This window comes from Sylvia atricapilla, chromosome 2, assembly GCF_009819655.1.
Source record: "Sylvia atricapilla isolate bSylAtr1 chromosome 2, bSylAtr1.pri, whole genome shotgun sequence".
Taxonomy (NCBI): Eukaryota; Metazoa; Chordata; class Aves; order Passeriformes; family Sylviidae; genus Sylvia; species Sylvia atricapilla.
Genome location: NC_089141.1, coordinates 85,106,353 through 85,134,237, shown reverse-complemented (window position 1 = coordinate 85,134,237; position 27,885 = coordinate 85,106,353). Strand labels below are relative to the sequence as shown.

The window sequence follows — 27,885 nt, the reverse complement described above, 5'->3', positions numbered from 1 at the left end:
CAAGTTTAATATTTTAGCTACTCTGCCAAAAACACGTAAGAGAAGTGAGTCTCAAATCACCACTCACATCTCAAAGAGGAAGCTCTCCATCAGAATCTTACAACCTCACCTGAAGGAAGAGTAAATCGTTCTTTGGACAATGCACTGATTTTTCTCAGAGTGCAGCAATCATGCTTGAAAGTCACTACTAACTAGTAATTTTTTTTAAATATCACTGCTTATTGAGTATTGCATTCTGTACCATCCACCCACAGAATCCATCAGCAATGTAACAAAATGTCTTTGGGGCAGCCTCATTAGCAAAAGCTCTTGGAGATTGTTAGCCTGAGTGTAGACCAAATGAAAGTGTAGGTGGACATTAAATCCAACTCAGAACAATGAAGCAGCTCCAAGTGTCACCAGATCTAGGTGATATTTATGCTCTTCTAAGGCTTCAGTTATTATTACTGTAGCTGGAAAATGGAAGTCTTTAATATATCAAGATGTCAGTTCCTCAAACATCATCTTCCCTCCCATTTGGCAATGGCATTACTGTAGGAACACCTGACTTCTGATGTGGTTGAAGAAATCAGCAGTTTCACACTTGAGCACCACCATCTGGAATTTTATTATGCAATTAGCAGGCAAGATGGTGCAGGAAGTTCAGCCCTGGTGAAAGGCAGAATAGGGCTGCTAACTCAAAAGTGGAATTCTGGACACAGTAGGCCCTAGGAGAAGTTGGCTATCTCCAAGGTCTCTCTCAAGATGCCTGGAATCCCAGCTCATAGCCTCATTTTGTCCCTCTGGTGCCAGCACATCTCTGCAGAGGACCACATACCACCTTCAGAAGCATCGTGGGTACCCTCCCCCAGCCCTCTGTGAAGTCCAGGCTGCCAGAGGTATGAGCACGGTGGGCTAAGAGATGGCCCATTCAAGTGCCACAAGCAATTATTTAAGACCAGCTATTTAGATTTGATTTGTACAATTTAGGCTTGTTAAAAACAGTGCACTTAAGACCACTTCATGTTTCAATTTTTTTTTTTTTTTTTAGAACTAGCGATTTACTACGAAAATAATAACAAGAGACCTGTTTCTACTCATGTCTATATTTTAAAACTTTGGAGTAAGATTTACTCAGGCTTTGCTATACAAAATGTCTTTCAGCATCTTAAGTGAAGCTGCAATTTTTAAAAAAACAGAAGTGTTTTTTGTTTCTAGAGGTTTCTAGAATGGATGTCTTGAAAGGCTACCCTTCTGGGGCTCAGCAAGGCCTTGAGGAGTGTCTCCAGTGCTTGAGGTGGGAACACTGGCTGCAAGTGCACTGCATCAGTCCAGACACAGTCGCAGGAATTAGTCATCCTCTGAGTCACTCTCCCCTCTGGCTGGGACACAAGCCCTGATTGAGGACATGAGCTGGTCCTGGATCTGTTTCCTGGGGTTCTCTTCAAGGTCTGTCTTGATGGCACCCGACTCAGAAATCTTCCACTCCAATTCTGTGTCATGCAAAACAAGAGTCATGAATGTAGGGGAGCAAACTGGAGAAAGCCCACCCTTAGCTCCCCACCTGACTTCCTTTATCCTACCACCACCACAGAGCAGGGCCCCTCCTCCCTCTTCCCTACCCAGATTGAAGCCATTTACCACACCTGCTCCAGCCAAGCCCTCCTTTCCCAGTCCCTAGTGCTGGCACAGGTCTCAGCCCAGGGCACAAAGGTCAGGGTGCTGCTCTGCACTCACCAGGGACATCCCCAGTGCCACCCTGGCTCACCTTGCAACCAAGAGAGCAAAGGAGGTGATGGACACAGAGGAGGAGCTTTAGAGGTAACTCTCCCAGTGAAAGTGAATTCTACCTCCTTCTAACCATGTAAGGGCAGAAGACATGTTTGCACATCTATTGCCAGTGAAGGAATACTGCTCATATATTGCAGCTGTTCCCATCATATACTGAGCTCATCACAAGTAGAAGAGGTAGGAAATAAATTTAATAAAGGGCAAAAAATTGTGGAAAATTCATTTACACATCTGAATTATAGGTAGTTTCCAGGGATGTACCTTGTAAATAGAATTTACCCCTTTGCCTCTACATCACACACTAAATATTAGTTTCTTAAGACAGTAAATAGACTTCACCATCAGCAGTAGGCCTGAACTGAACTGGATTGCTTCCCAGAAGTGGTAGAAAGTCAATACAACACATTCAGTTGAAACCTTTCTCCTACTCCTGCTGACAACTCTATCATCAAATCTAATTTCTTTCAGATGTTACAGAATAATGAACACAACCTCACACTTTCTTTAATCTCCAGTGGAAGGCACGTGTCCTTAGGGGAGAAGGAAGGAAGATACAAACAAAAAGTGCAGAAATTTCAGTACACAGCCTTCTGTGATGACTGAATTAAGCTGACTCAGTCAGGGACAACAGACAAACATATGCCACCATGTTAAAACGGAAACAAGGAGCCCTACAATCCAGTAAACAAGTACACAGATTATCATGTCACTGCAGTTAACAGCAGTCTTTCATGTCCAAAATACCCTAAGAACATGCATGGGTACTGTTTACCTTTTAATACATCCAGCAAAATTTGTTTCATAAACACAGGGCATAAATACTTGCATACACAAGACAAATAACTAGACGCTGGCCTATCACTGCTTTTACAAGATAGCCATGTGATTGAGCCATAGTGGTGAAAAAAAATCTAATATCAGTTTCAGTACCTCCCATCTCCTCCTAAGCCTCATTTCTCTCATTCCCAGCAAAAGAATTTCACTTTTCCTTTGGAAGGGCAGAGATACAGACACTCACCATCCCTGGTCAAGTTCATGCCACCAAACACCAAAGGCCCAATGAACTGAGCTTTGATGTCTCCTTCCAGGTACACAAATATTGTGGGCAGGTTCTTGTCGGGGTAGTTGGGAATGCAGGTGGTGGAGATCGCTTTGATGAATTTCACATCTCTGAACTTCTTTGCAAGCCCGCTCATATGTTGATTTATTAAGGCACAGAGTGGAATTCTGCAACAGACACACATAAGGAAAAAACAAGAGACAATTTAAAAAGTAAATGGCTGCAGAAGAAAGGTCAGAAATATCAGATGGATTACTTTCCGGAAAGACAAAAGTACCAGAAGCAACTTCTGAATACTTTTGCTGTCCAGTATTCCAGCACTCAAAGGAGATCATCACCACTGGAGATTTTGGTGTGTGGTGGGATTTTTGTCTTAATACACCAGTAATGCAATCTTCCCCTCTATCTCCTTTATATTCAGGAAAACTGATTTATGAATTTAAGATCCTTAGAAATTGCATGAGCAAGAGCAAAATAAAAAGCAAAGCCGCTCCTGGAAGAAGGTATGCAAATGATGATCAACACCTGTGAGGCAATTAGAGACAAAGAACAACAGCAAATATTTATAACCCTTCCAAAAAAATTCTAGCAACATAGCAGACCTTTTTGAGAAGGTTTTCTATCATGGTGACGGGACTGGAAACCTTGCTCACTCTATTTGTATACTACTACAAATCAAGCTAAATACACACTGCTTCTTCCTACTCACAGCCCCTTGCATTTAAACCCCTTGCAGAATAATCTCCAAAGCTTGGATATTTCAGTGACAGCAGCTAACTCTGTGGATGCTGTATAGTGCACATATCTTGCTGCGTTGTATAGATGTATAAAAAAGCCACTTCATGGTAACATCATTCTAGAATGAAGTTCAGCAGTCTTGACCCAACAGTATTGAAATTACTTATTCGTTTTTATTTCTTAGAACTCCAGAATCAGTCCTTAGCTCCACAACTACACATTTACCTTGAAGCATTTTCAGCTATCGACAGTGCAAGGTTTAATGGTTAAAAACAGATTCTTACCCTTGTTTGTAGAGGTGTAAGACTACCCATATGCCTTTTCCAGCTTTTGTAACCTCTTGAACATAATCTTTTCCTGAAATCTCCAGAACTTCCCCGAATTTATTCTTCATTTGAGCTGCCTTCATTTCTGCTAACCTTTGCTGCCTGAATAGCCAGGAATGAAAAAAACATCTTGTGAATAGATGCACTTTTTTGACAGAACATCACTTAAGGAGCTGGTTAAAACCCAGACTTCAGAGACAAACTACAAACGTCTTCTAACCCCAGAGCAGTAAAAGTAAAATGACACAGTAGATGCTCTTGCATTTGCTACATAGCAAATACATCATAGGCTAAAGCCACCAAAAACATGCAAGAAGTACAGCTGTTTCATGAAATGCTTTTTTTCCTCATTTCTGGCCTCACCAGACATTTCTTCTGTGGATAATACACTACCAAACTAAATGGCAAAAGCCATGAAAAAGGTTGCAAGATAGAGGGAAACCAACACTAATTATGCAAATCTGCAGCACCTCAATCTCATTCACACAAAAATTAGGAAATACTGGAGGTGATTTTCAAAGGTCTCAGGATCCCCAGCCATACACTCAGCAGGTGCACATTATCTCTGCAAAGCTAGGTTGTAGATAAAGGATACTGAATTCAAACATCGTTATCCTTTTTAAAGACACTTAGAAGCTCCCCAAGAGAGCAGAAACACAACCCCTTTTTTCCATCATCTTAAAAACATCCTTTCTCTTTAACAATATCTAAAAGCAGATAAAAGAAAGACCCTCCAATTATCATTAAAGCCAAATTCTGCAAGGTGCTCTGACCTGTACATTTCAATAGCTCTCTCATCTTCCTCATTAAATTCATCTTCATTCTCTTCTAGCTCTTCCAGAGTCATGTCCTCGTAAGTTTTCACTAGAATGGAAGAAACATTAAATCAGCAAAAACCTCATTCCAGGATTAAACCTCAGCAACTTTTATCAGTCCAACAGAATGTATTTACTCTAAAGACAGATTAATAGGAAGGATGGGATGGATTTTTAAAAAATATTATATTAGAATAATAGAATGGCTTCGGTTTAAAGGGACCTTAAAGATTATCCAGTTCCATCCCTTCCTGCCAAGGGCAGGGCCACCTTCCACTAGACCAGGTTGCTCAAAGGCCCATGAAATCTGGCCTTGAACACTTCCAGCAATGGGACATCCACAACTTCTCTGGGCAACCTGTTCCAGTGCTACACAACCCTCATAGCAAAGAATTTCTTCTTAATATCTAACCTAAGACTACTCTCCTTCACCTTAAAACCATCTCCCCTTGTCTTATCTATCGCTACATAGTCTCAAAGTTGGAATTGCCCTTAGAAGTTGGAACTTCAGTGATCCTTGTGGGTCCCTTCCAACTCTCAAGATATTCTATGGCTCTATTCTATGATTCTAAAAAGTCCCTCCCCAGCTCTTCTGTCAGTCCCTTTGGCACTGGAAGGTGCTATAGCTCTCCCCCAAGCCTTCTCCTCTCCAGGCTGAGCAGCCCCAGCTTTCTCAATCTGTTGTTATTTGTTGGGAAAGACAGGACAGGAAGGGCTTATGGATATGATTGTCTGGTAAGAAATACTGTAGATGTAAAATCTGTGAGTGAAATAGAAATGAAAGCCAGCTTTGAGATGTAGGCATGGCAGACAGGAAGACGGTGATTAACTGGAGATAGGTTGAAGGACGGAAAACAAAAGGACCCAAGAATGCAGTCCGAGTCTGTCTCCACCCTAGCAAGGCATCAAGGAAAAAGTAGATGAGTATTCTTTAGAGTTTATAATATAGGATGATATGGTAATTTCATAGTTCTCATAGGTTGCATGCAAAGTTTGTAGGTTTTGTATCTTGCACCGGTTGGTCACTGCAAATTAGAATATTCAACACAAAAGGAGATTTAATGTGTTGTGACAAGATCCTCGCTCTCTTACTCCTCTTCCTCTCTTGCCTCTTTGCCCCTTTTCTTGCCCGCTCTCTCCCTCTGTTTCTCCTACCTCCCTCTCTCCTCTCGCCCTGACCCGGCACTCTTCCTACCTCCCTTACCTCAATACCCCCTCTCTCTCTCTCTCTCCCCCTTTCTCTTTAAGGGCTTCCCTTTCAGCTGAGGCTGGTGGCCGAAAGCAGGCCCTCTTTACCCATGACCCTTCCAATAAAACCACGTGTTTCTAGAATATCACAGGTCTGCAGAGTTCTTTGTCCCTGCTGTCCACGGATGCCCTTACAATTATTATTCCTACTGGATTTTTAGGAAGTGTTATATGCTTTACATATACGGATGGAAAGAATATGATGGAAAAGGCCTCCGATCTGACGGCTGCCTAGACTAGCACCCAGCTACCTGCACAAGCTTTCAAGTTTAGCAGCTACAGCACAGACATGCACATTCACCTGGCAGACTCCCTTTCCCCTGTTCTTATTTCAGTTTTCAAACACTTAATTCCATAAAAATACACAGCTGACACAAAGAACAAAGCCTTCCAGTGCTGGAAGAATCCACGTGTTCAGGAATGTTTTTGTTTGATACCATTAACACCTGATCAGCCTGAACAGATGAAGCTTTCGTATCCCTAATAAAGACCTGGAAAATGACACATTGCTTAACAGACATATAAACACTGCTGCTGGCTATTTCTTTGAAAAAGCTTCCTCCAGGAGCCATTCCAAGGCTTGTTCTGCTGCTGCCTCAGTTGGCTGGTCACTCACCCAGAGATTTCTGAAGGATAGCAAACTGCTCCTCTTCCTTTGCCCGTTCCTGTTCCTCCAGGTTTTCCTTCGGAGGAAGGATACCTTTCTTGCGCAGAATATCATTCCACTCTGTGTCTTTATTTGGATCCTAGAAGAGAACAATAAATAGATGATATTTCTTCAAGGTGAACTTTATCACTTCCAAAACTTAACACAGCTGCTAAACTGGTAACTGGATGGATGGTGCCAGAAAGTCACAGTGCAAATCCTCCTGACTGATGCTTCTTTGCAGCCCCAGACCTGCAGTACCCTGAAGACTGACTTTGTTTTATTCCATCCCACTGACAGCATATACATGAGGACTTGGTTGGGAACCAAAGTTTGAAGCATTGTAACCACTGCTGCACCTCTCACAGAGTGCAAGGTAAGGAGAGGGTATTAGCTGGGTGACAGGGAAGCGTGCTAGCCAGAGGGCATCCTTATAGGCCCTCAGCATGACAGACCACCAAATCAATGGTCACTGCATCGAGAAGCACTAGTGACAAGACACACACAGGCATCAACCTTACAGACCTAGCTCTCAGTACATGGGAAGTCTCCTTGTTAGATTCAAGTAAGAGTGACTATGTAAGTGCTTAGAGAAAAGCAAGCCATCTGTCAGCCAAGCTCATTGCTAAGGATTCAGATCTAAATCGATAGCTACGCTATTCCTGAGATTTTACTGTAAAACAGTAGCAACAATCCTACAAAACAACGCCAGTACACCCCTGCATATTGTTGAAAATCTCAGTACAAGATTTTCGTATTTAGCAGGCAATTTTTTTTTTTTTAAATATAGGCACTCTCAGTGATAAGCACCCACAAGCTGATTGTGCTTCCTTGCTATCTTGGCCTAGGTCCACTTTGGAAAGGGAACATACCTACTGTTTTGCTATAGCTTGTATTAGTACACCTTACACTAGGTCTGTTCACAGCCATAAAACCATCTCTCTTCTCAGACTAAACCCCAGCACTTATGGACTATCGGGGACAGGAAGGGACAGGTGGGGGGGCGGAGAGGGAAAAGAAAAATAAGAAAATAAAGAATAACAATAATGTAGCTCAGCAAACACCAGGGGGGTTGTTTTGGTTTTGGTTTTTTCCCTGTCTCTGACCGCAGTCACCTTTGCCCTCGACCCCGCGTTTACTGTCATTACACTGATGCACTGCCTGAAACGCCCGCCCGCTCACTACAGTAGTGAAGTACCGCAATTGCAAAAAGAAAAAAAAGAAAAAAAAAAGAAAAAAAAAAAAAAAAAGCGCAACGAACTGCCACAAACCCAGCCGTGGAGCCGCCGAACAGCCCCGCCGAGTCACAGCCGCCCCGAGAGAGCGGCACGAAGGCGGGCCGCTCCCGCCCCGCCTGCCCCGGGCGCTCGGCCGCGGAGGACGGCCCGGTGCTGTGGCGCGGCCCCGGCCCTCGGCCCGGCCGGGCTCGCCTCGCAGCAGCTCCCGCACACGGCCGGCTGCGGGGACGCGGTGCGTGCTCACCTGCATGGCGGCGGCGGGCCCGGGGCAGTGCCCGGGCGGCGGCGCTGGGCGGCGCTGGGCAGGGCCGGGCAGAGGCCGGGCAGGGCCGGTCCCGGCGTGCGCGGCGCGGCCGGAGGAGGCGGCGCTCCCGGCGGGGCGGGCACACCGGCTCCGCCGCTGCCGCACGCCTAATATGGACCGTCCCGGCCGCCTCGGGCCCTCACGGGCGGGGAGAAGCGGTCACGGAACTGCTTGCGTTGAAAAGCCCCCTAAAGATCGCAAATCCCCCCGCCCTGGGCGGGGACACCTTCCAGTAAACCGGCTCCAAGCCCCATCCAACCTGACGTAGGCTTACCGTGCTTGAGCAGGGACAGATGACTCACTGTGGTCCCTTCCAGTCTTTTTCTGTGATTCTCTGTAACTTTTCTTTCCATTTCTCTGAGCCTTTTTTGATCTGTTTGCATTTCATACTCTGCTTTATTTCTCCACTGTTTATCTTCCTATTTTCTTTACCTGATCTGTTAAAAAAAAAGAAACCCCCAAAACCCCCAAACCAAACCAAACAAACAAGCCAAAAAACACCAGAAACACGCCCCCTCCCCCCCCCCCCCCAAAAAAAAACAACACCGAAAGTGCAATCAAGTCTATATTATCTATTCTTATTAGGCATAATCAGCTGTGCTTGTACTATTGTTGTGAACCAATCATAACCAATTGATATTACCAGAAATTTGTCTCTTGATAGTTACGTTTATTTCAGTTTTGAGTCTGTGTTAAAGTATCACTCAGAAAACACTGAGAAGTGTGTTGAATGTGGTGACCCAAATCCATTTGGGGTCCCACCCCATTCCATACAAACAGGCCCCTAGGCCTGCCCTCTCAAAGCACTGAGCAGATCTTTTCAACTTGCCTCTCAAAGACACATAGAGGAGAGAACAAGACCTGCTCCTGCCTCCCTCCCCCTCCTTTTATGCTCTAGCCCAATGGACAGCATGCCCACCTAGTTCTCAGTCCCCGTAAAAGAGCCCTAAGGAACCTGCCAGCAGGCCTTAAGAGTGTCATTGGGCATGTGGAGGAAGGACTGTCTCATCTCTGGCAAGGGCCTGAAATAAAAACTTAGAAACCCCACTTCCACAAGATCATGGGTATCCCATAAGCAGCCATTTATTCTGAAGTGGGCTGGCCCTTTTCCCTGCGCTGTGTCTGGGTTACTGAAGGGAAGGCACAGCCACCTTTTCTGCGTCTGAATTAGATGAAACAGACAACTGTGCTTTGAGAGGACATCAGGCCTTCTGGTGAGCGTTTGGATGTGCGGAGGGTACCCCAAACTGGTTATTCCATGCCCTGAGGTGGCAGGAAACTCAGTCTCACTCAGCTTAGACTAAATGCTCATCCTTATAGGAAAAGTGGGTGACTGTCACAAATACAGGTGCTGTGAGACACATTTGGTATCTGGCAGACAGAACGAAAAGCGTTATTGTCTGACTATTTTACCAGAGCATGGGCTTCTGGGAGTACCCTCTGGTTTAAATAGTCATCTTCTGTGGCTGAAATACCATTCACACCCACTACTCTTGAATATTGATGGTTGGAAGCTGCTTTGAATGCCAGAAAACAAACACAGAAAGAGCATGAGCAGGAAGTGAGCACTCATTTCTTCAAAGGGTGCTCAAAAATATTCCTTTGCCTGAGGTGAGATTTTTGCCCAGGTGAACTAAGGAACTAGCTAAGCAATCAGCAGTAAAATCACAGTAAACCCTGAGCCCTGTCTGGGACAGAGTTACCAGAAGAGGGGGCAGAAGCCTAAATCTTAGAAGCAGCCCCATCACATCACTTGGTGGGGCTCAGACACAATGTGAACCAAGCATTACTCTGACCAGGACACATCTAAAGCTAAACACAGTTTCCCCCTCCCACCCAACTAAAAATATATTTACAAAGCCCATTTTCCCTATGTACTTTTTAAATCAAGCTTCAGCAGGGAGGAGAGGACTGTTTTGAGTGTATAGACAGAAATACTCCAGCCAGGGTGGGTGAGAACTGGCAGTGTCATAGTGAGACTGAAATGTAGCTATGGCTTGGCCCTTGGAGACAGTCTGCCTTCTTCCCCCTCACCCCAGCGAGTTTGTTTCTGAGCAGCTGTAATGTATTCTTCATTTTGCCCCAAATCAGGAATTAGGTGAAGAAAGATGAAACACGTGTGTAAATGACTAATTAATTATCCAGGAGACCTGCTGCTGAGAAGAACAAGTTGCTAATAAAAGAGTTCTGGGCCTGAGGTAGTGGTGTTGTGCAGCTTGTCTGTGGTTGGGTGCAGGTTGCAGCAAGGCACAGACCAGGATAAAAAAAAAGAGTTTTTGAAGGTAATGTGATGTATTTTTCACTTATAATGTGTTGTGGAAGATTTGGGGTTGAAGGCTTCATCTTGTTTTGTAAGTTAGCTGTCTCTATTGCACGGTATGACTGTCCTGTGAGTACTTTAGAAAAACTATTGTCTAGTAATAGGGATAAGGAGTTGTAAGGGCTTGGTTTGCTTAGATTCTAGGCTGGGGTGTTTTTAATGTTTACTTTTTTTTCACCTTTTTCTCAAAGCTTATTCAGATTTTTCTTAAATAGTTAAACCTCCCTGTAAAACCTCTATATATTAATGTAGTGATGGGTGTTCTTGTATGTTGCAAACAGCTGTGCTAGAAGTTAACTGTCCTATTTACTTATAGACTAGAAATGTTATTTGAGTATCTTTGCTCCTCTAGTTATAACTTATAAGTTAAGCTCTGCTGAATTCCCTTCATCATGAGGAAGTAGATGGTAATTCCTATTCTTCAGTCTGCGTTGTACTGTCCAAATCAATTAATCCTTTTCCTGCTGCAGAAGTCCTCTGGTAGTATTCTCATAGAAGTCAGAGAATACCATTTGGGGAATTAATTTAAAGCTCTATATGAAAATGTCTTGGAGTATTTTAGGTATAGCAAGCTGTGGACTGCAAGAATTTTTCTATTTTTAGATTTAAAATGGAGGAAAGTTGTAACTTAATAGTAGAAGAAGTTGTAATGCAGATTGCTCTTGGAAGAAGAGACAGGCCTCAAGTTAGCTTTGAGGTAACCCTTGTGGTGCTTAGAAAGAAATCTTGCTGAAGACCCAATGTGCCTCAATCCTAAATGCTTTCTAAGTAGTAAGGGATAACTTCTCTTCTTTTGAGCCCTTCATATCTAACTTCAATAACCCTTGACAGGTTTTGTAGTGAGATCCTTCTCCTAAAAGGCAGGCTGTAAAAGGGCAATAACAGTTAAAATTTTAGCTCTGCTCCTGATGAACTGTGGTGTGTGGTGAGCTCTTTTCTCAAGAAAAGAATGAACTTTCTCCTTGATGTGGATGAGCAGAATTAACCTTGCTGTTTCCTCCTCTTGCTATCCATTAGCTGTAGCCCAAGCACCCAAGTATTTTGAAGACCTCCAGCCCTCTGTGTCTCCTTGCCTGTCAGAATGTCTGGACATGGAAAGAAAAAAGCAGTGGCTGGCAACCCTGGAAGTCCATCAAAGAAAAGGAAATCTGTCAAGGCAGGTCTGCAGTTCCCTGTGGGCCGTATCTATAGACTCCTCCGAAGAGGGAAGTATGCTCATAGGATTGGGAGTGCTGCTGCCATCTACCTGGCTGCAGTGATGGAGTACATGGCAGCAGAGGTCCTGGAGCTGGCAGGGAATGCTGCACGTGAAAACAAGAAGACAAGGATCATGCCCAGGCACATTCAGCTGGCTGTGAGCAATGATGATGAGCTGAACAAGTTCTTTTCCTGTGTGATCATTCCCGAAGGTGGGGTTATGCCAAATATCCATCCTCAGCTCCTTCCGAGGAAAGCTTATAAAAATGTTACTTCTTCTCAAGAATATGATGGTATCCAGTGAAACTTGCTCTTCTGGGTCTGTGCACTTATGGATGATGGGACTCAATACTGCTAATATGTATGTTTACTGCTTTGTCAAGCGTTTTTCCTGCTAATTCTAAGGCATTTTTAAAGTGCGTAATAAAGTAAAAGAATGTAACACTGGTCTCCTTTTTTCTCATGGATGGAAGAACAGAGAAAATAAAATTTTAAAAAAACAGCCTAGCATAGCACCTGAATAACTTTTAAAAGTCCAATACATGTTTACTTTTGAAAGTGTTCCAGGTAAGTGTTGTGGAGCAGGGAGAGGAGCCAAGACACACACTGCTATTCTTGTGGACTTTTCTTCCATCTAGTGCAGATTCATGGTGCAGTTAGTTCAGTGCCTCAGAGGTTGTTTAACTCTGTTTTAGATGTTAGTAACCTTGTGTCTTTTAAAGCCTTATTGCTCATGAAACTGTAGTGAGCATCTTCTCCTTAGACTGCTCCATCATTGCACTAAGTCTCTTTTCATGACAAAGCATGCAGGAACTGGTGGAGCCATGTCTTCTCTCTAAACATAGATGACAAATTCAGTGTTTTTTCATTGTACAAAGCTCTCAAGAACTTGAGAAGGTGTCTATCCCCCTTCTCCCCTCCAAAGTCTGTTGGTTTTTTCCTATGGAGCCATAATTTTTTAATAGTCATTTTTATATCAAAAAACCTCTTCCATTTTTGGGGGCATTTAACTTACCTTGACTGTAATTAAAAAGCAACAGGTCCTCTCAAAGGAAACTTGTTCTGGTATCTGCTTTATAGCATGTTCTTCCTCAGAGCATATTCATTGCCTTTTTCCTCTGTATCAGGACGCCCTGTGCTGGGGCAACAGGGAGAAGGAACAGGTCGTGCAGAAGTTGTCATTGAGAGAAATAGTTCTGAAGTGGTGAGAAACAGTGAAATGTGACAATGGAGATGAAAGTGCTGTAAAAATAGAATGAGAGAGACCTCAAACCATGAAGGAAAGAGCAGTGTAAATGTCAGCAGGAAGCAAATGTAAAGTTTGTGTGAGGTATCATTGCACAATAGAATAAAGCAAAGAATAATTCCCTTTGTGGCAGGAAGAACTGGGTGACACTCTTTTGTTTACACTATAAAGCTTGTCAAGCAAGGGGTGTGTCAGGATACTTTCTGGCTCTTCTGGCTCTGCATTTATACCTGCTGTCCCATTATTTACACAACAGCACTACTGATATTTTCTAGACATATTCTTTCTTCCACAACACTTGTTAAAAGTTAATGCAGCTTGTTTAGCTTCGAACCAGCCCTGGCAAGGGGTCACCAACAGATCAAATGTTCTGCAGCTGAAGAGGAAATAAACAGAGCTATGGCACTTCACTGCTGCCTTACAATACATCAGCAGTGAAATTATAGATCCTCAGAAACCTGAGGGTAGAACAATCAGAAATGTTGGCTTGTTGTGGGTGGATTGGTTTGGTTTTTTCCTTTTTTTTTTCTTAGAGGTGTTGCCACTCTGAGAGGGGAAAAATGCAGAACTTGGTTTTGGCATCTGGTTTTGCAAAACAGATGCTGAGGAGTACTTAAACATTTACTGGAGCAGCACTAATTACATTGATAAATAATGATGCATTCATGTAATCAGAAGACAAGTTTTTTCGAGGATTAAGTCTCTTACCTGATTATAAGGTAAACTCTTGATAAATATTACTGGTCTATTATTGTGGGAATACACAAGTCTGAGAGTAAGACAGACTTAATTAGCATAACTGGTCTGGTGACTAGGATGCCATGGCAAGGACAAACAGAACTTTGAGCCTATGAGAAGATGGGATTAAAACCTGTTTGAGGGAAAAGATTCAATCAACCTCCTATGATAAAGATGTTGTATAATGCATGAGTTGCTTGTATGATCTAACCTAATAATGTAGTAGAAATTATAAACCTCCCTGAAATGGTATATAAGACTTGGAAAACCTCAGTAAAATCGAATTCTGATCATGAATCGGTCTTCCCGTCTCTCCGTCAATTGCCAATATATTATGGTCATTCATGTCATTATTTGTTCTAACATAGGCATTGGGAATGAGTTCAGACAAATATCAAGACAATGAACACTTGGCTTCCTTGGAAAGTTGGAGTTGTAGCCAGGTTGATTAATAGGCATCCTGGTTGATTTTTAACAGAAATGCACAGATTATCATAGCCAAATATTGAGGCTAAGCAACTCTACCCTTTTTCCACATAGGGAGAAGATAAAAGGTGTCATCTTAGTAGTGAAGCTGCTTAGCTTTATACCTACAGGTATGTGCCTGTTCAATAAAGTGTTTGGTAAGTATGGAAATCATACCCCTATGTCATTCTAATGAAGTTGTGATAAAAGTTTCATTCATGTAATACAGTATAGGAGAGCCTTTTCAAATTAAAAATACAATAGAAATAATCTTGCTTGTTCTCTTGATCACCAAAGTACTCATTTACTTTGAAGACACAGGACATTAATTGCATGGTACTTTTGCACATGACTAGTTCTCGTGTCTCATGCTAGAGGTTTCAATTTAGCTCAGTCACCTGTAGCTGAGGCTGGTATGTGACCTAATTACAAATCACAGCAAAAAGACCCATTCAAAATACAGCTCCTCTGGCATCTCTCTTGTTGCCAATGCTGCAAAACATTTATCTTGATGTGATGTTACTTTCCTAACTCAGTTATGCCATGGCACCAGGGTGTCAAGGAAAATAGATGTCTTCAATAACATCCATTAGAGAATGTGTGTACATGGTACTCCACAATTCAATGAAGTGGTGGGCAGATGGAAGCTTGGGGGTGAAATGATGCCTGGAAAAACTTTTCTTCTTTTAACTGTCTAGAGGACTGGATACTGTTGTCAGAATATTTCAGTTGTGCAGAGTGCTTGTTTTTCACCCTGCACTGAGATTTATGTGTTTATAAGCTTGATATCTTCTGTCACCTTCACTTTCTCTGTAAGGAGAGGATACATCCCAAGTTATGGCCTCAGAGAGTCTTGTCTTGGCGAGCACAAGGGATGCACAGGGTCTGAATTCATTCACTACCCGAGCTGGTCAAGTCCCCCCAGCACACCGTGGAGAGGGATAGGGCCCCCAGTGCCTCTGCTTTGAACATCCCAAATTTGATGCTGGCGTTGCCCTCTTTTGACAGGTTCTGATACTGCAATTCCTAAACACCGTTGTCCCCCTGGAAGTCAAGTGCCGCTCTTTTGAAAGTCACAAAGTAGTGAATTTGGGTTATAATCTGAGATTACACATAGTCTGTGGAACTATGCAGACTACACAGAGCTGTGAAAATGAAGAAAAATATGTCCTGTAAGACTACTGATAAGCAAAGGCAGGCTATTTTTGGTTTTTTTTTTTTCATGTAGCAGAGTCTCTGGTGTGGTTCCTGGAGAGGCCATGCTGCCCAGCAGGGTAGATGGCTGTGGCACATCAGTTCACACCAGGGTCATGAGAGAAAACACGACTTTGGTGCTATGCTGAATGAGGCTCATGAATTTTGCTTCTTTTTGGATGGATCACATATTATTGCCGCTGGGTGCTCTGAGGTCAGTTCACACATGTTCTCGGTTTTTGCATTTTCTGCTGGAAGTTCTAGTCCATGTTTAGGTATTTTTCTGGTTGATGTTTAGACAGCTGTACTCCAGAAGCCTGTATTTATGTGTATGCATCTTTCAGTGCTGTAATCCAGCAGGTACTAGTTGAATGGCTGTGTAGAAGTCCCTGGGTGCAGAAGCTTTGTAATAAATATATCCAGAATACTTTTCCTTCACCTTTGCTTTATGTTGTCATTAACACTTCCTCTATTGATCTTTCAGCAGGTTGAAGGCTAATAGGGAGATGGTGTTTGGTGTACAAGGTTCTTTGCACCAGAGAAATGTCAAAATTTTAGGAAATTATTCATAACTTCCTGTAGGATCAGTTACTCTTTTTTTTTGTTTGGGGTTTTTTTGTTGTTTTTTGTTTGTTTGTTTGTTGTTTTGAGTTTCTTTGTTTCTTTTGTACACTGGAAAAAGTTGATCCAGAAATGACTGCAGGAGACTTAGTAGCTCCTGCTAATTGTTCAGTGCAGAAATCTATCAGAGCAATAGACAGTTTATGCAGTCCAACCCAGCGAAAGATATGTTTCTACCCTGTTTAATAAGGTAGAGAGATGGCAACTGCAATGTAGGAGTTGTCTGGAGCAGGTAAGTAAGTCTTAGGAGTGATCTCCACATAAGCAACCAGTAGATATCCTGGCATCACTGCTTGACTCTCTGCCTTTCCTCTTTGCTGGCTTTTCCCCTTTCTTCTCCTGTATTGCTCTGTACATGAAGCCTTACCTATATTCAGCAATGCAACACCTCCCATGTAACAGTGTCTACAGTTTCCTATTCATTCCACATTGTATTTTGTGTTCTCCTCAGCACTATATTTGACTATCTACAGTTACCCATCCCCTTTGCTGCAAAGCTGCAATTGATTATGTGCAATCACTTCTTTTCATCCTCAGTGAGCTGTACGTTTTTTTGTTGTGTTCTTTTTTTTTTTTTTTCCATATGTATCTTTGGCAAGGTCATTCTGAACACTGGCTCTGTCCTGCAGCATTGCCATCCCTCCCAGCTTGCCTCCTGGAAATTTAGTAAGTGAGCTCTTCCCTGTGGGAGCTGAGAAGGGAGTGAGGCTGTCCAAGGCACAATATCACGAAGGGACCAGAGAGAGGGAAGTAAAACACCAAGAAGGTTTTCCTCTTGTGCTTCGTGCTCTCTTTGGTGAGCAGCATGTGGTGAGGCCGGGCTGCATTTGCTCCCCTGCAGATGAGTGCATTTCCAGGTCCCTCGCTGTGCACTCTGCCAAGCAGTGCCTTGCCCAGCTCCAGCAGGCCAGGCTTTTAAGGTCCTAGGTCAGCCTGAAGTGAATTTTGAGTCAAGTATAGGCAGCACGAAGTTGTGCACTCTTAAACATTCCTGCCTTTCCAAGAGTCCACCTAGCTGTTCTTAACCACATGCTCTAAGCTGTGGCAACTGGTTTCAGGAGTTAAGTGCTACAAAAAAATTTCACCTTTGCAACTGGAACATGTTGCTTCTCAGTGTAATTAAGTGTCCTTCCTTGTTGCTTTTTATGACTAGGATGGATAAGCATTTTACTCTTCTAAACACACTCAATACTTTGTATACCTTGTCTTGAAACTCTGATTTGCCTCCTCTCTGCCTGACAGTGGGAACTGAGCTTTCACCTCTTTTTCTTGCAAAAATATTTCTGTGCTTCTGATTGTTGTTTTCCCCTGTGTCTGCACTCCTGAATTTCTGCTGTGAGTTTTGCAGTGGGATATTTAGAAAGAGTTTCAGGCCAGAGATGACCTTTGCATTTCTATATTATTAATTTCTCTGTTTCACAGGCGACATTTGAATTGCTCCAGAGAGCAAAGATTTCCACTGAGCAATGAACGAGCTCTTCTGTGCTTCTTACAGAGCCACAGTTACTACAGATATATGACTGAGGAACCTAAGATAGGTTCTCACCTGCAAATTATCACCTATTTATCAACCTTATTTAAGTTTCAAGGCCCAAATAGATGTTATTCTTGAAACATGTTGTGGGTGAAGGAAGACTTTACTGATTCTGAGAGCACAGCATGAGTTGCCTATGGTACAGCACTGCTTCAGTTTAACCTCAGCCATCTTGTTTACTTCTTCCAGCAGGATGGGGAGGTAATTGAAAGGGTAAAAGTGAGCAAAGCTGTGGGCTGAGATAAAGACAGTTGAATAGGTTGAATAGGTAAGGAAAAGCAGAACAAGGAATTAATTCACTGCTTTACATCAGCAGGCAGGTGTTCAGCCATCTCCAGGAAAGTCAGGCTCCATCACACCTAGCTGTGACTTGGGAAGACAAACACCATCACTCTGAAGAGGTGTATGTGTGTGTCTGTCCCCTTCTCCTCCCCAACTCTCATTGCAGAGCGTGATGGCATATAGTGTGGGCTATCCCTTCAGCAGTTGTGTCAGCTGTCTGGCTGTATCACCTCCCAACTGCTTGTGTACCCCCAGCCACGTCACTGATGGGGTGGGAAACAGGTCTTGAGAATGTGCAAGCCCTGCTCAGCAATAGCTAAAATATCCCTGTGTTGTCAACACTGTTTTGGTCACAGATCTAAAACACAGCACCATAAAAGCTGCTATGAAGACAATTAACTCTATTCCAACCAATACCAGTACAAATACCAACGTAGAACTGAACAAAATTTGATACTTTTCAGCTTTGGCCTCTGAAACAAAACAAGCCAGAAGTACCATTGCAGTGCTTTTGTAATCATTATCTCTTATTTATTCGCATTGCCAGAGTGCATCTCCACCATTTGTATTTGGCTTAGTTGTTCCTTCCAGAGGGACATCCTAATTAGTTCAAGATACCTGAGAAGCCAGAGGAGCTAGCATCCCTTTGGTAGCCTTTCCAAGAGCTAATAATTTCCTACAGGATTTGACAACACACTGAACAACAGCTGTCTCCTTGATGACCCTCATGTGCACTGGAGGATCTATTGGATGCCCCTGGAGGCATCTCTCCTCCAGGCTGAACCAGCCCAGTTGCCCTTGCATCTCCTCAGGGACAAGTGATAAGAGTTCTCACCACCACGGAGACCCTCTCCACTTTTTCCATGGCCTCCTGTATTCTGAGGCTCCAAACTGAATACTCTGCCTTAGATGCAGTCAACAATTGCCAAACTCATCCCTTCCCTCTAACTGCCAGCCAAACTTCTGTTAACCCAAACTGGGAACTTATCCAGATAAAATATATCCCCCCCAAAATCCCACAAAACAGCAAAACAAAGGTATCTCAGGGTTTCTTTTTAAGACAAAGGTTTCTCCAAATCTGGTTCACGGCTTTGCCAGCATAACCAAAAGAGTACTATGCCATAGTAGCCAAAGAGGAGGGATAACAAAGGAGGGAATCAATGCTGTGTTCAGGAATTGCAGCCTCATTTGTATCCCCAGACCCTCAATTTTATTATGCTCTTTTCTTCCTAAGGAAGTAATGGCTTAGTACTTAAAGTTTTTTGCCGAAAAATGTCTCCATGTACCAAAACACTCCATACAGTGCAAGCACAATCAGCTGGACCTACATTTTCAAATGTAGGATTTCAGGAAAAAAAGGGCAGATGTTCAGAATATTTCTCAAAAGTACCTCATTTATGGTTTATAATAGCCAGTAAGGCAAGGTTGAAAAAAATACATCATCTGATCAAATAGCATCTGCATGTAGCAACAGGACTTGTTCCTCTTCTTTCAAAGTGCTTTGGATTAGTCAATTATCACACTCAAGCACTTACTTACTCAAAATAAATCATTAAAATGTCTGATGATTTTAGTATAGTGTTGTTCAGGATGCCTATTCTGAAATAATGGGGAAATATATTATCTAGTCAAAAGGACAAGCTTATCATTTATGAACCTATTAAAGAAGATGTTATAAAATTCACTGATGCATTTGAAAATTGTTGATATTGAGATGATTGATTTCCTTTGATTACAGCTGGCACCAGGCAATGCTACACTATAGCCCAAGGAAGCCTAGTATGGGCTTCAATAAAAAAGGACAACAAAAAAGAATTACTGATTGCAAATTTATTACATGGAACAACAAATTCCAGACAACTGAGTCACACAACAGACAACCAGTGCAACGGGAAGTCTCTTTCCTTTTTGTAAACCAAGTCACCAGGCTGGTAAATGAATCCATGAGCTTCACATTCCATGGTATTCTGAAACAAATTAACACAGTATCATATTTTATGTTGAGATGTTGATCTGAATATGACTTAGTTCTATACATCTGTTTCTTTTCAAAGTTAGAAATTAAATGGATTCAGATTCTAAAACCAGAAGATTTAGATATTTGAAAGTTTAGAAAAGGACCCAAATCTGTTATTTTTACTCAAACATGAATCTTTTCTTCTCACACAGTTCTCTTTCTACCATGTTGTAACCTTGCTGACCTTATTTTAGAGTATGGAAGCATGACAAAGAAAACCATCTCTCTGTCAAGGGTCAGCACTCTGAGTCTCTGAGCATAAAAAACCCCTATGTTTCTGTCAAGACAACTCTTAGTGGGCATATGAAATGTGTGTATCTAGGTTTGTAATACTTCTCAGTACTTTCTTTTGTTGTGAGGCTCATCATTAGTGAAAAGGCAGAAGAAATTCTTGACACTTTTGGTTGCCTACTTACCACTGCCTTCAATAGTTCTTCCATTTCGAGGCTGAAAAACATTATTATTGGATGATTGTAAAGAAGTAATGGATTACAGACTCATAAGCACACCAGAGTACATCCTCACCATGCAGACAGGATACTGTATAAAACTACAGTGAGAGTTTATTTAAAGCAACATGTCACATAGCAGGGGGATCCATGCAGGGTGAGTTATGCCTTTGAATATGAGAAATTTTCATTCAGTCTCTGCCCAAAAAGCTAAACATTCTGGCTTTAATTATTCTCATTCACTATTTGGGTCTAAATTCACTGGGGTAGTATAGAAACAGCATGTAAATACCAGCACTGAAAGAACCTAGATGGACATGCCTGAAATAACAAATAACTTTAAATTAAGCATAAATGACAGCTGAATTGGTACTCTGGTTACCTGATATAACCAGACCAGTTATTATTTGTTTTTTTTAAATGTGTTGAAGATATTTCTAAAAGTTAGTTTGGTGTTAATCAGAGTGTGTCTAAACCAGAACACTGGGCATTAGACAATGGGTGGAAAATGTGAGAGAAATAATAATAATTTTGCTTTGGCTTTTCACCGTTACGGAGTGTGACTTTGCTTCCTGAGCAGACCTTTCAGACCAGCTGGACACTCAGCTCAGGCACATGTTGGATCTAATTTATTTAGCATCAGTGCACCTTGACAGTCTCAGAGATACAAGCCACATAGATTATTTGGCTCAAGGTAAAACATTTGCAGAGGTATATCTTCAAACAAAAAGAAGTGTTTAATCCACCAGTAGCCCAGCTCTCATTATCTTGTCATCTTTTAGTCAAACCAGTGCTTTTTGAGCAAATGGTTCCCTAGCTTTCAAGCAAGGGATATTTGGCCTCTATTCAAAACAACTGCAGCAAGTATTTGTGAAACAGCTGCTCGTCTATGAACATGTAACAATGTCTGAGATTCAGAATCTTTAAAAAAGAGATTCGGATACCCTGAAAAGGAAGAAAGGCCGCCCCAGAGTTCCATGACTGTCCTATAAAATCAAACACAAACAATAACAAAATACTTTAAACTCATTTCCAAACCATAGATCTGCTGCCAAATTTTACCATTCTATCAGAATATCAGTAATCTGGGGCCTTTTTCAGCAGCATGCAAACAAGATGTTGATAGTCCCCATTGCCCATTCATCTGGAATCCTGATTAAAAATTACCGCATGAAGGACATTGTGTCTAATGTAAATAAACTAGATTGCCATCATTAAGGAGTCACAGTGTTTAGAAGAGATATAAAATAAAGCTTTACACGTAGGGCATAAGCAGGGTCAGCACAGATCACTTCCCAACCACTGAAAATACCCAAGCTGACTTTAAAAGAAACAAGGAAAGGGACATACTTCCCTATCCACTGCTGCTGCCACTGCTTGTCTTCACATTTACATACCTTCTTTGTAAACTTTGCAGAAGCAATCTGTGATTCCTGCAAGTGGACACTGTAAGTTAATCAAGATGCCAGTACATTTTGGTTTGTTACGGTGACCCTCTATTGCTGATGAGGTTGGTACACTCAGTGTGAGAAGAGAGATAACCTTACACTTATCATAGACAGATGTAAGAACAGCAGCAAACTGATTTTTTTAGAGACTGATGTGAAGCCTTGCCTGGAAGTTGCTCTGTTCATTACCATCATTCAATATAGGCTTTCCCTGCTGTACAGCAAAGAGCAGCTGTGCTCTGGGGGGTGAAGCAGAGCTCAGCCTGAAGCTCCACTCCTCAGGCTTGAATTGTACTGATAGCTCTTACCTTGTTAAAATCGGGCTGCTCTTCACATTTCAGACTGCCCTTGATTTTAACCCAGGAAAGATTGCTGGATTTAAGCCTTCCCCTGCACTCTTTATTCTTCAGAAAATGGCTCATTTTTCTACTCAGACTTACTGCAAGGAATAGAAATTTTCCCCATGACTTTATGTGAGGAGACTAAGTTCAACATATGATGCAGCCCTGAACCTGCAGCCTGGTTTGGGAGTCCTCCTGCCCATGACACAGCTGTCAGGCTGTATGCTCCCAGCCAGGCAGGAATGGGATGGCTTTGTGCCACAGCCACAGTTGTAGCAGTGAGTAGGTTTAGTTACCTGGAGTGGGCTTGTAAAACAAACACATGTAATGGGCAAGAATGTGAAGACGTGGTGACTACACAGGAAAGCATGTGGAATGGGAAACTGCAGAGAATGAATTCTAAAAGACACAAGCAAGAAATAGGGAATCATGGTTCAGAGTATGAGACAAGGATTTCTTTGGTTCAAGCTGCAAGACAACAATTTATGGAGCAACTTACAGGGCTATGAAGCACTAGGGAAGAAAAAAATGCTTGCCCAACCAATGTGCTTTAAAGAATGCAAAAGAGGAGACAGTATGAATATATGTCTGCAGAGAGACAATATGAATGCTACCTTTGTTCTGATATGATTATTACACACCAAGCAAAGATAGAGATTGGCTCATGACTTAGCCTGCAGTTCCAGCTATCCTAATTAATTTATAACAGGTGAGAGATTCCTATGTGGAAGAAATATAGTAAAACTGAGCTTCTAAATATCTTCGGGGTGGAAATTTCAAACACACAGTGAAGTGATTGGACATTGATGTTAAATGTTTTTAATTCTCACAAAATATTTTAAATTCCCCAGGTGGGATTCAAGTCCCATTCAAGCCCAAATTGCCACAGACTTTGCCTTTCATAGTGCTGAGGCCGCATTCCGTCTCTTAAAACACAATCTAGCTTTTCTATAGGATCAGTAACTCTGACTAAATATTTTTTTTTTTATTCAGAGAAATATAGGATAATGTAGAAGGTTAAACTCAGCTGACAGGATTTCATAACTGTTTCCTTGAATTCACTACATACAGACTCATGTTTGTAGTGTCTTTTCAAGATTCTTTGTGGGCTAAGAAAGTAGGACTTCATGTAATATGAGATTTGATCAGCTGGGTAAAACTTCACATAGTTCTTTTCCCATATTCTCTATTTATTTTATCTGCTGCTTTACTCAGACCACACCTAGAAATCATATTGCAGATGTGTAGCTCATATTTTTGAAAGGATATTGTATGAGATTGAGCTTCCAATCTTGAGGGCACATAATTTTTTGCAAAGTTAGTAACTAAAATAGTAAGCAGGAATAGAACTCTGTTCAAAGTAACCAGATGATTCTGGATGTTCCCTCATTGGTTAAGCTGTGGCAGCATAAGAGTCAATAGTGAATTCAAAAACATTTATTAGACATTTACAACTGAAATGCTGGGATTTTTTATACAATCAGCTTCAGTATTGTGGAGTTTTGTGACTGCTTCAGAAAAGCATGCTTGGAATTATAATAAGCTAAAGACACTGGCAAGAAGAGATTTTGAAATGCATTTCAGAATACTTTCTATTATTGTCTTGAAGTATCTGCTCCTGTTTTGAAACAACAGAGGATCCAGCCTCCACAAATAAATTGGCCTTTTTAGCATATACCCAGGGGCTGAGTGAATTTTATGGAAAAGGTTCTTAATAAAATGGTGATAATAAAAAAGTGAAATAAAGCAGAACTGACGTTGAGATGGGTCCTTATATAACTGCATTAACAAAAAAGAGCTATACTCAATAACTCCTCAATCTCTTTACTCTGAGTCAGAATCACAAAAAAGCCCCAAACACAAATAGAGTATTGAAATCAATAAAGCAACACACACCTCCATGTTCAGCATAATCTGAGGTACACTATTAATCCAATGTTATGTATATTTTTAGCATATTTAACCCTCTGTTATTCAAAACTGAGGATCAGGTTAAAATATTGACTGACTGTGACTGTTTTGGTTCTTGAACTCTGAATTGGTGAAAAGCAGCAGTTTCATATAAATAATTTAAAGTAACTAAGAATTACCTGTCAACTACTAACAAGAAGAAAATCTTTTATATACCCTCCTACGTCTCTTAAACCATTACAGTATTTGATTATACATTATTGCTTGGAGAGAAATGTCAAAAAGTTAGTTGTGGAGTGGTTGCTTTCCAAGTTTAAGAAGGGGATGCTTTGAAACAAAACAAGCAGTTACACCTTACCTCATTTTTATGCATGTTGTTGAATATGGAATAACAGAGATCCAAAACAGTGCTGGAGATCTAAAACAACCAAAAAAATACTGTAATACATTTACTGGGAGAATGTGCTGTAGATTGTTTCATAGAAAACAGCCTTGATTGTGATCCCAGATCAATTCAGATTAAGCACAGTTCACTAAAAACACTCAGAGCAGGGGAAACTTACTGATGCTATTATGAGCTGAAAAGTTACTCTTCGGTTTGAGAGAGGAGACTACACACAATACAACTGTTGTCAATACAATCTGGTGCTATAAAGGGATCAAAAGCAACCTCTTGTATTTAAAATATATTTTTCTATGCTAATTGTTGTAGAGATAGGTTTGGTTTGTGGCATGTATAATCTATGCTCATTTTCACCTGCAAGCCTTTCTGTCAGTCAATACTATAATCTTTAATCATATACTGAAATACACTGTCCCATGCTCATTGCCACAGCACGGGGATTTACTTATGCATTCAATCACATTAGATGAGAACTACAGCTTCAAAGGAAGTGAGAGGTAAGACACCTGAGAAACAAGCTCCGGGAACTGTTTTTTACAAATTTTGTTTCACACAACTGTAACATTTCAGAATGAAAAAAAAAGGTACAAAGTGTTCAAAATTTCCAAATACTTTCTGATCCTGCAAATATTTTTCTCCCTGCTTTGGAAATGACCCTTGGGCTCGATATTAAATGCAGTGCAGCTGATCTTTCACATACTTGACTTTTTAAGTGTTTGTAAGCCTTGAGCCAGCAGAAATGATCTGTGAAAACTTCCCCTTGCTCGCCTCTCCTCTGAACACCTCAGAAAAACCCATCCACCCACCAAGCACTGAGCCAGAACCACACAGGACCTTTAAATCCAGCAGAACTGTCCAGCACTTCTTGCTTCAGAGTTAGCTACTACTGGCATGGCAAGAAAGGAAAAAAAAAAAAAAAAAAAAAAAAAAAAAAAAAAAAAAAAAAAAAAAAAAAAAAAGTGCCTTTCTTTAGGTCTGCGTTAGCTTCACAAGGAGGAGAGCACATACACCAACAAACTGGTTCTGCTTTCCAGAGCTGCTGGCTGTCTGGTGGAGGCTCTGCCACCTGCAGCCATCGATGCTCCAGGTTATACAGGACAGTTAGTATGTCTGGAAGAGAGAGTCTCAGCAGATCAAACACATTACAGGAGTCAAGTTACCTGGGGTTGATCGGACATCTCCATCCACTCACTGAAACACAGCGCCAGTTGCTTTTAAAAGTAAAGAATAGACATTAACAGCTTGTCTATCATACCTTCAGACCCGTGTTTTTGATTGGGAAGTCCAAGTAGGGACTTGGACTGTTATTAGCCCGTCCACTGTCTATTGTTATTAGCCTGCCCATCTTTGGCTGACCCAGGTGTCCTATTCTGCACCCTGCTGCACTCCTGCCCAGACCTATTCCACCTGCCGCTGCGGGCGCCAGCATCCCTCCTGTCTTTACCAACCCCCAGGGTATCCAGTAAGGTATTGCCAGTCTGCTGCCGATTTCCCACCTCATTTCCCTGCCACAGACAGGCCTCCTTTCCCACCTTCCCCGTCTCTGCCCTACCTCTCCACCTCGCATCGCTGCCAGAATACAAGGACAGACGTACCTCGTTTGGGGGCAGCTCCACACCGTCCCGGTGGCGCGAGAAAGGCTGCGGGAACCCTGCGGGACGGGACACGGCTGTGCTGGGACGCCACGGAGCCCAGCCAGGACGCGGCTCCTCTAGAGGAGCCGACCCTTTCCACGGGCTGTCTGTCGTTCCCGCCGCCACCCGGTGCCGGGACGTACCTGAGCCCCGCGGGAGGGCGCAGAGGCAGCAGGCGGCCAGCAGCCAGGGCAGGGCGGGCGGCGGCGAGGGCATGGCGGGGCGGGGATAGCGCGGCCGAGCGCACCGGCGCCTTTATGGGGCCCCGCCGAGCCCCACACGGAGCCGCCGAGCCAATGGGCGCCGGGGCGGTCCCGAGCGCCGCTCCGCTATCGCTGCCGGCGCCGCTCCCGCTGCCGGACAAACGCTGCCGCCCCCGCTGCCCCGCGGCTCCCCGTGACGAGAAACCTCACGGCAGCATTAGGGACCCCCTTCTCCACCCACTAGAACCCTCCGTCAAAGCTGTTTCTCTGGAAGGGATGACCGAGAGGAAAGTGTGAAAGACGAGAAGATGTTGTGCCTGGTCAAGTGACGGAGCAACAGAAAATTCAGTTTTGTAGTAGGGCTTGCTGAGGGTTTGGAAATTATTTCTCTCATGGCAGCTCGGGAAATAAAGTTTGCCTTCTGATTAGAAGGGTTGTGAACTTTCATATTGAACAGGTCCCATTTTACTACGTTAGCTTCACATAAAATAAAGAAAGTCATCCACCTCTTAATTCATTTCATAGTGCGTATGGCTATAGAAAAGATACAGATCTGCTCTCAATGAAAAATGATTCTCCTTTCTTCCTGATTTAATCATTGTGTTTGACTATGGAAAACTCTTCCTGGTTTTCTCTGTGCAAGTTCTAAGAGCAATGCTTTCTAATCAGATCACAGACTTAGAAAGGGAGAGTCCTCCCAAAATCTTTTATTTAATAGACTTTGGGCCTGCTGAAGCAAATATATATTCAGTTGTCCAACTTCTAACACAGCAGGGTTGGAACTACATTATCCGTTCCAACACCAACTATTCTATGATTCTGTGTATTAGACGTGCTCGGGAGGCAATGGCTCCAGTGTGGGATATGAGACATAAAAAGCTGCAAAAGGTATTATTGTCACAGCATCCCACCTCATCTCATAATATCCCTCAATGGCTGTGCTGCACACTAAAAGGATGATGGCAGGACTGTTCCTGATGGCAAGACAGTGGGAGCATCTCAGAACAGTCAGGGAGGAGACACACCTGCCTTCTCACAAAGAAAAGGGGAGCCAGACTTCATGGACTTTATCAGCGACACAGCTATGTGTCCTGAACACGTAAAGAGGCACTGGAGCAGCTGAGTGACCCCAGCACCATTAGTTCACCCTTTGTTCCTTCCTCTAGGAAAGATGGCTGTCTTTGCCTCATCACAGCCTTTTGGGGGCAAGAATCTGAGTGGGGAGATGTCAGGGGAGGTCAGACGTTGCTGGAGTAGACACTCAGTTATCAGATTCTCACTGTCTTAAGTGGAATGGGAGTTTCAAGACAGGATAGAATTCAAAGAGATTAGTCCCTCTGACTGTATAATTTTTATCCTCTGTGGGAGCTAAAGTAGATTGCAGCAAGTTTTGTGATGATGATTTCTTACAGGAAATCTGCCCAGGTTTTCATTAACAAGAAAATGCAGCATTCCAGGAAGCCCATAGCTCCTTTTTGCAGAGGCCATGCTTTCTACCCAATCCTATGAAATCCTGGAGTGAAAGGACTCTCTGTGCTTGTTAAATTTGCTCATAAAAGGAGGATGGTGGGTTTTTTTGATGGCAGCGAGAAGCAGGTTTGTGTTTGATGTAATTTATTTAAGCCAATGTAGTCACAGAAATGTGAAAGCAGAGTCCCACTAAGTGTGAGCTGGGCTTATCAGAGGTAGACAGTAATAAGAGAGAAGGTAAAGGCACTCTGAAAGATTGCACATTTT

The 27,885-nt window shown here is 42.5% G+C and overlaps 3 protein-coding genes across 4 annotated transcripts; 1 reads left to right on the top strand and 2 right to left on the bottom strand.

The window, feature by feature from the left end:
• Positions 1-1,069: 1,069 nt before the first annotated feature.
• On the bottom strand, positions 1,070-8,126 carry PDCL3 (phosducin like 3). Its single transcript, XM_066313662.1, has 6 exons — positions 8,086-8,126; positions 6,574-6,703; positions 4,668-4,758; positions 3,853-3,996; positions 2,789-2,997; positions 1,070-1,472 (listed from the first exon to the last, which is right to left on the bottom strand). The coding sequence occupies exons 1-6, from the start codon at positions 8,089-8,091 to the stop codon at positions 1,330-1,332; spliced, it is 723 nt and encodes a 240-aa protein (XP_066169759.1). The 5' UTR covers positions 8,092-8,126; the 3' UTR covers positions 1,070-1,329.
• Positions 8,127-11,546: 3,420 nt separating this feature from the next.
• Positions 11,547-11,966, top strand: LOC136375171 (histone H2A-like). Its single transcript, XM_066340538.1, has one exon. It carries the CDS (start codon positions 11,547-11,549, stop codon positions 11,964-11,966), a length of 420 nt encoding a protein of 139 aa, XP_066196635.1.
• Positions 11,967-19,398: 7,432 nt separating this feature from the next.
• On the bottom strand, positions 19,399-26,169 carry NMS (neuromedin S). Of its 2 annotated transcripts, XM_066339881.1 has the most exons (8): positions 26,089-26,169; positions 25,907-25,962; positions 25,472-25,522; positions 24,267-24,326; positions 21,606-21,641; positions 21,153-21,194; positions 20,176-20,206; positions 19,399-19,709 (listed from the first exon to the last, which is right to left on the bottom strand). In XM_066339881.1, the coding sequence occupies exons 1-8, from the start codon at positions 26,159-26,161 to the stop codon at positions 19,693-19,695; spliced, it is 366 nt and encodes a 121-aa protein (XP_066195978.1). In that variant the 5' UTR covers positions 26,162-26,169; the 3' UTR covers positions 19,399-19,692. The 2 variants fall into 2 exon arrangements, with proteins under 2 accessions (XP_066195978.1, XP_066195986.1); XM_066339889.1 differs by lacking the exon at positions 21,153-21,194.
• Between the last annotated feature and the right edge of the window lie 1,716 nt (positions 26,170-27,885).

What these genes read in the sequence shown, in the direction of transcription:
- PDCL3 (XM_066313662.1), bottom strand. An exon ending in TATCCTTCAGAAATCTCTGG is followed by an intron (nt 4,759 to 6,573) that starts GTGAGTGACCAG and finishes CTTCCATTCTAG; the next exon opens with TGAAAACTTACGAGGACATG. An exon ending in TTACACCTCTACAAACAAGG is followed by an intron (nt 2,998 to 3,852) that starts GTAAGAATCTGT and finishes TGTCTGTTGCAG; the next exon opens with AATTCCACTCTGTGCCTTAA.
- LOC136375171 (XM_066340538.1), top strand. Translation starts at nt 11,547, where the DNA reads ATGTCTGGACATGGAAAGAAAAAAGCAGTGGCTGGCAACCCTGGAAGT.
- NMS (XM_066339881.1), bottom strand. Translation starts at nt 26,161, where the DNA reads ATGCCCTCGCCGCCGCCCGCCCTGCCCTGGCTGCTGGCCGCCTGCTGC. An exon ending in CGCCCTCCCGCGGGGCTCAG is followed by an intron (nt 25,963 to 26,088) that starts GTACGTCCCGGC and finishes CCCGTCCCGCAG; the next exon opens with GGTTCCCGCAGCCTTTCTCG. An exon ending in GGCCTTTCTTCCTTTTCAGG is followed by an intron (nt 20,207 to 21,152) that starts GTATCCGAATCT and finishes AATGTTTTTCAG; the next exon opens with CCTCGAAATGGAAGAACTAT.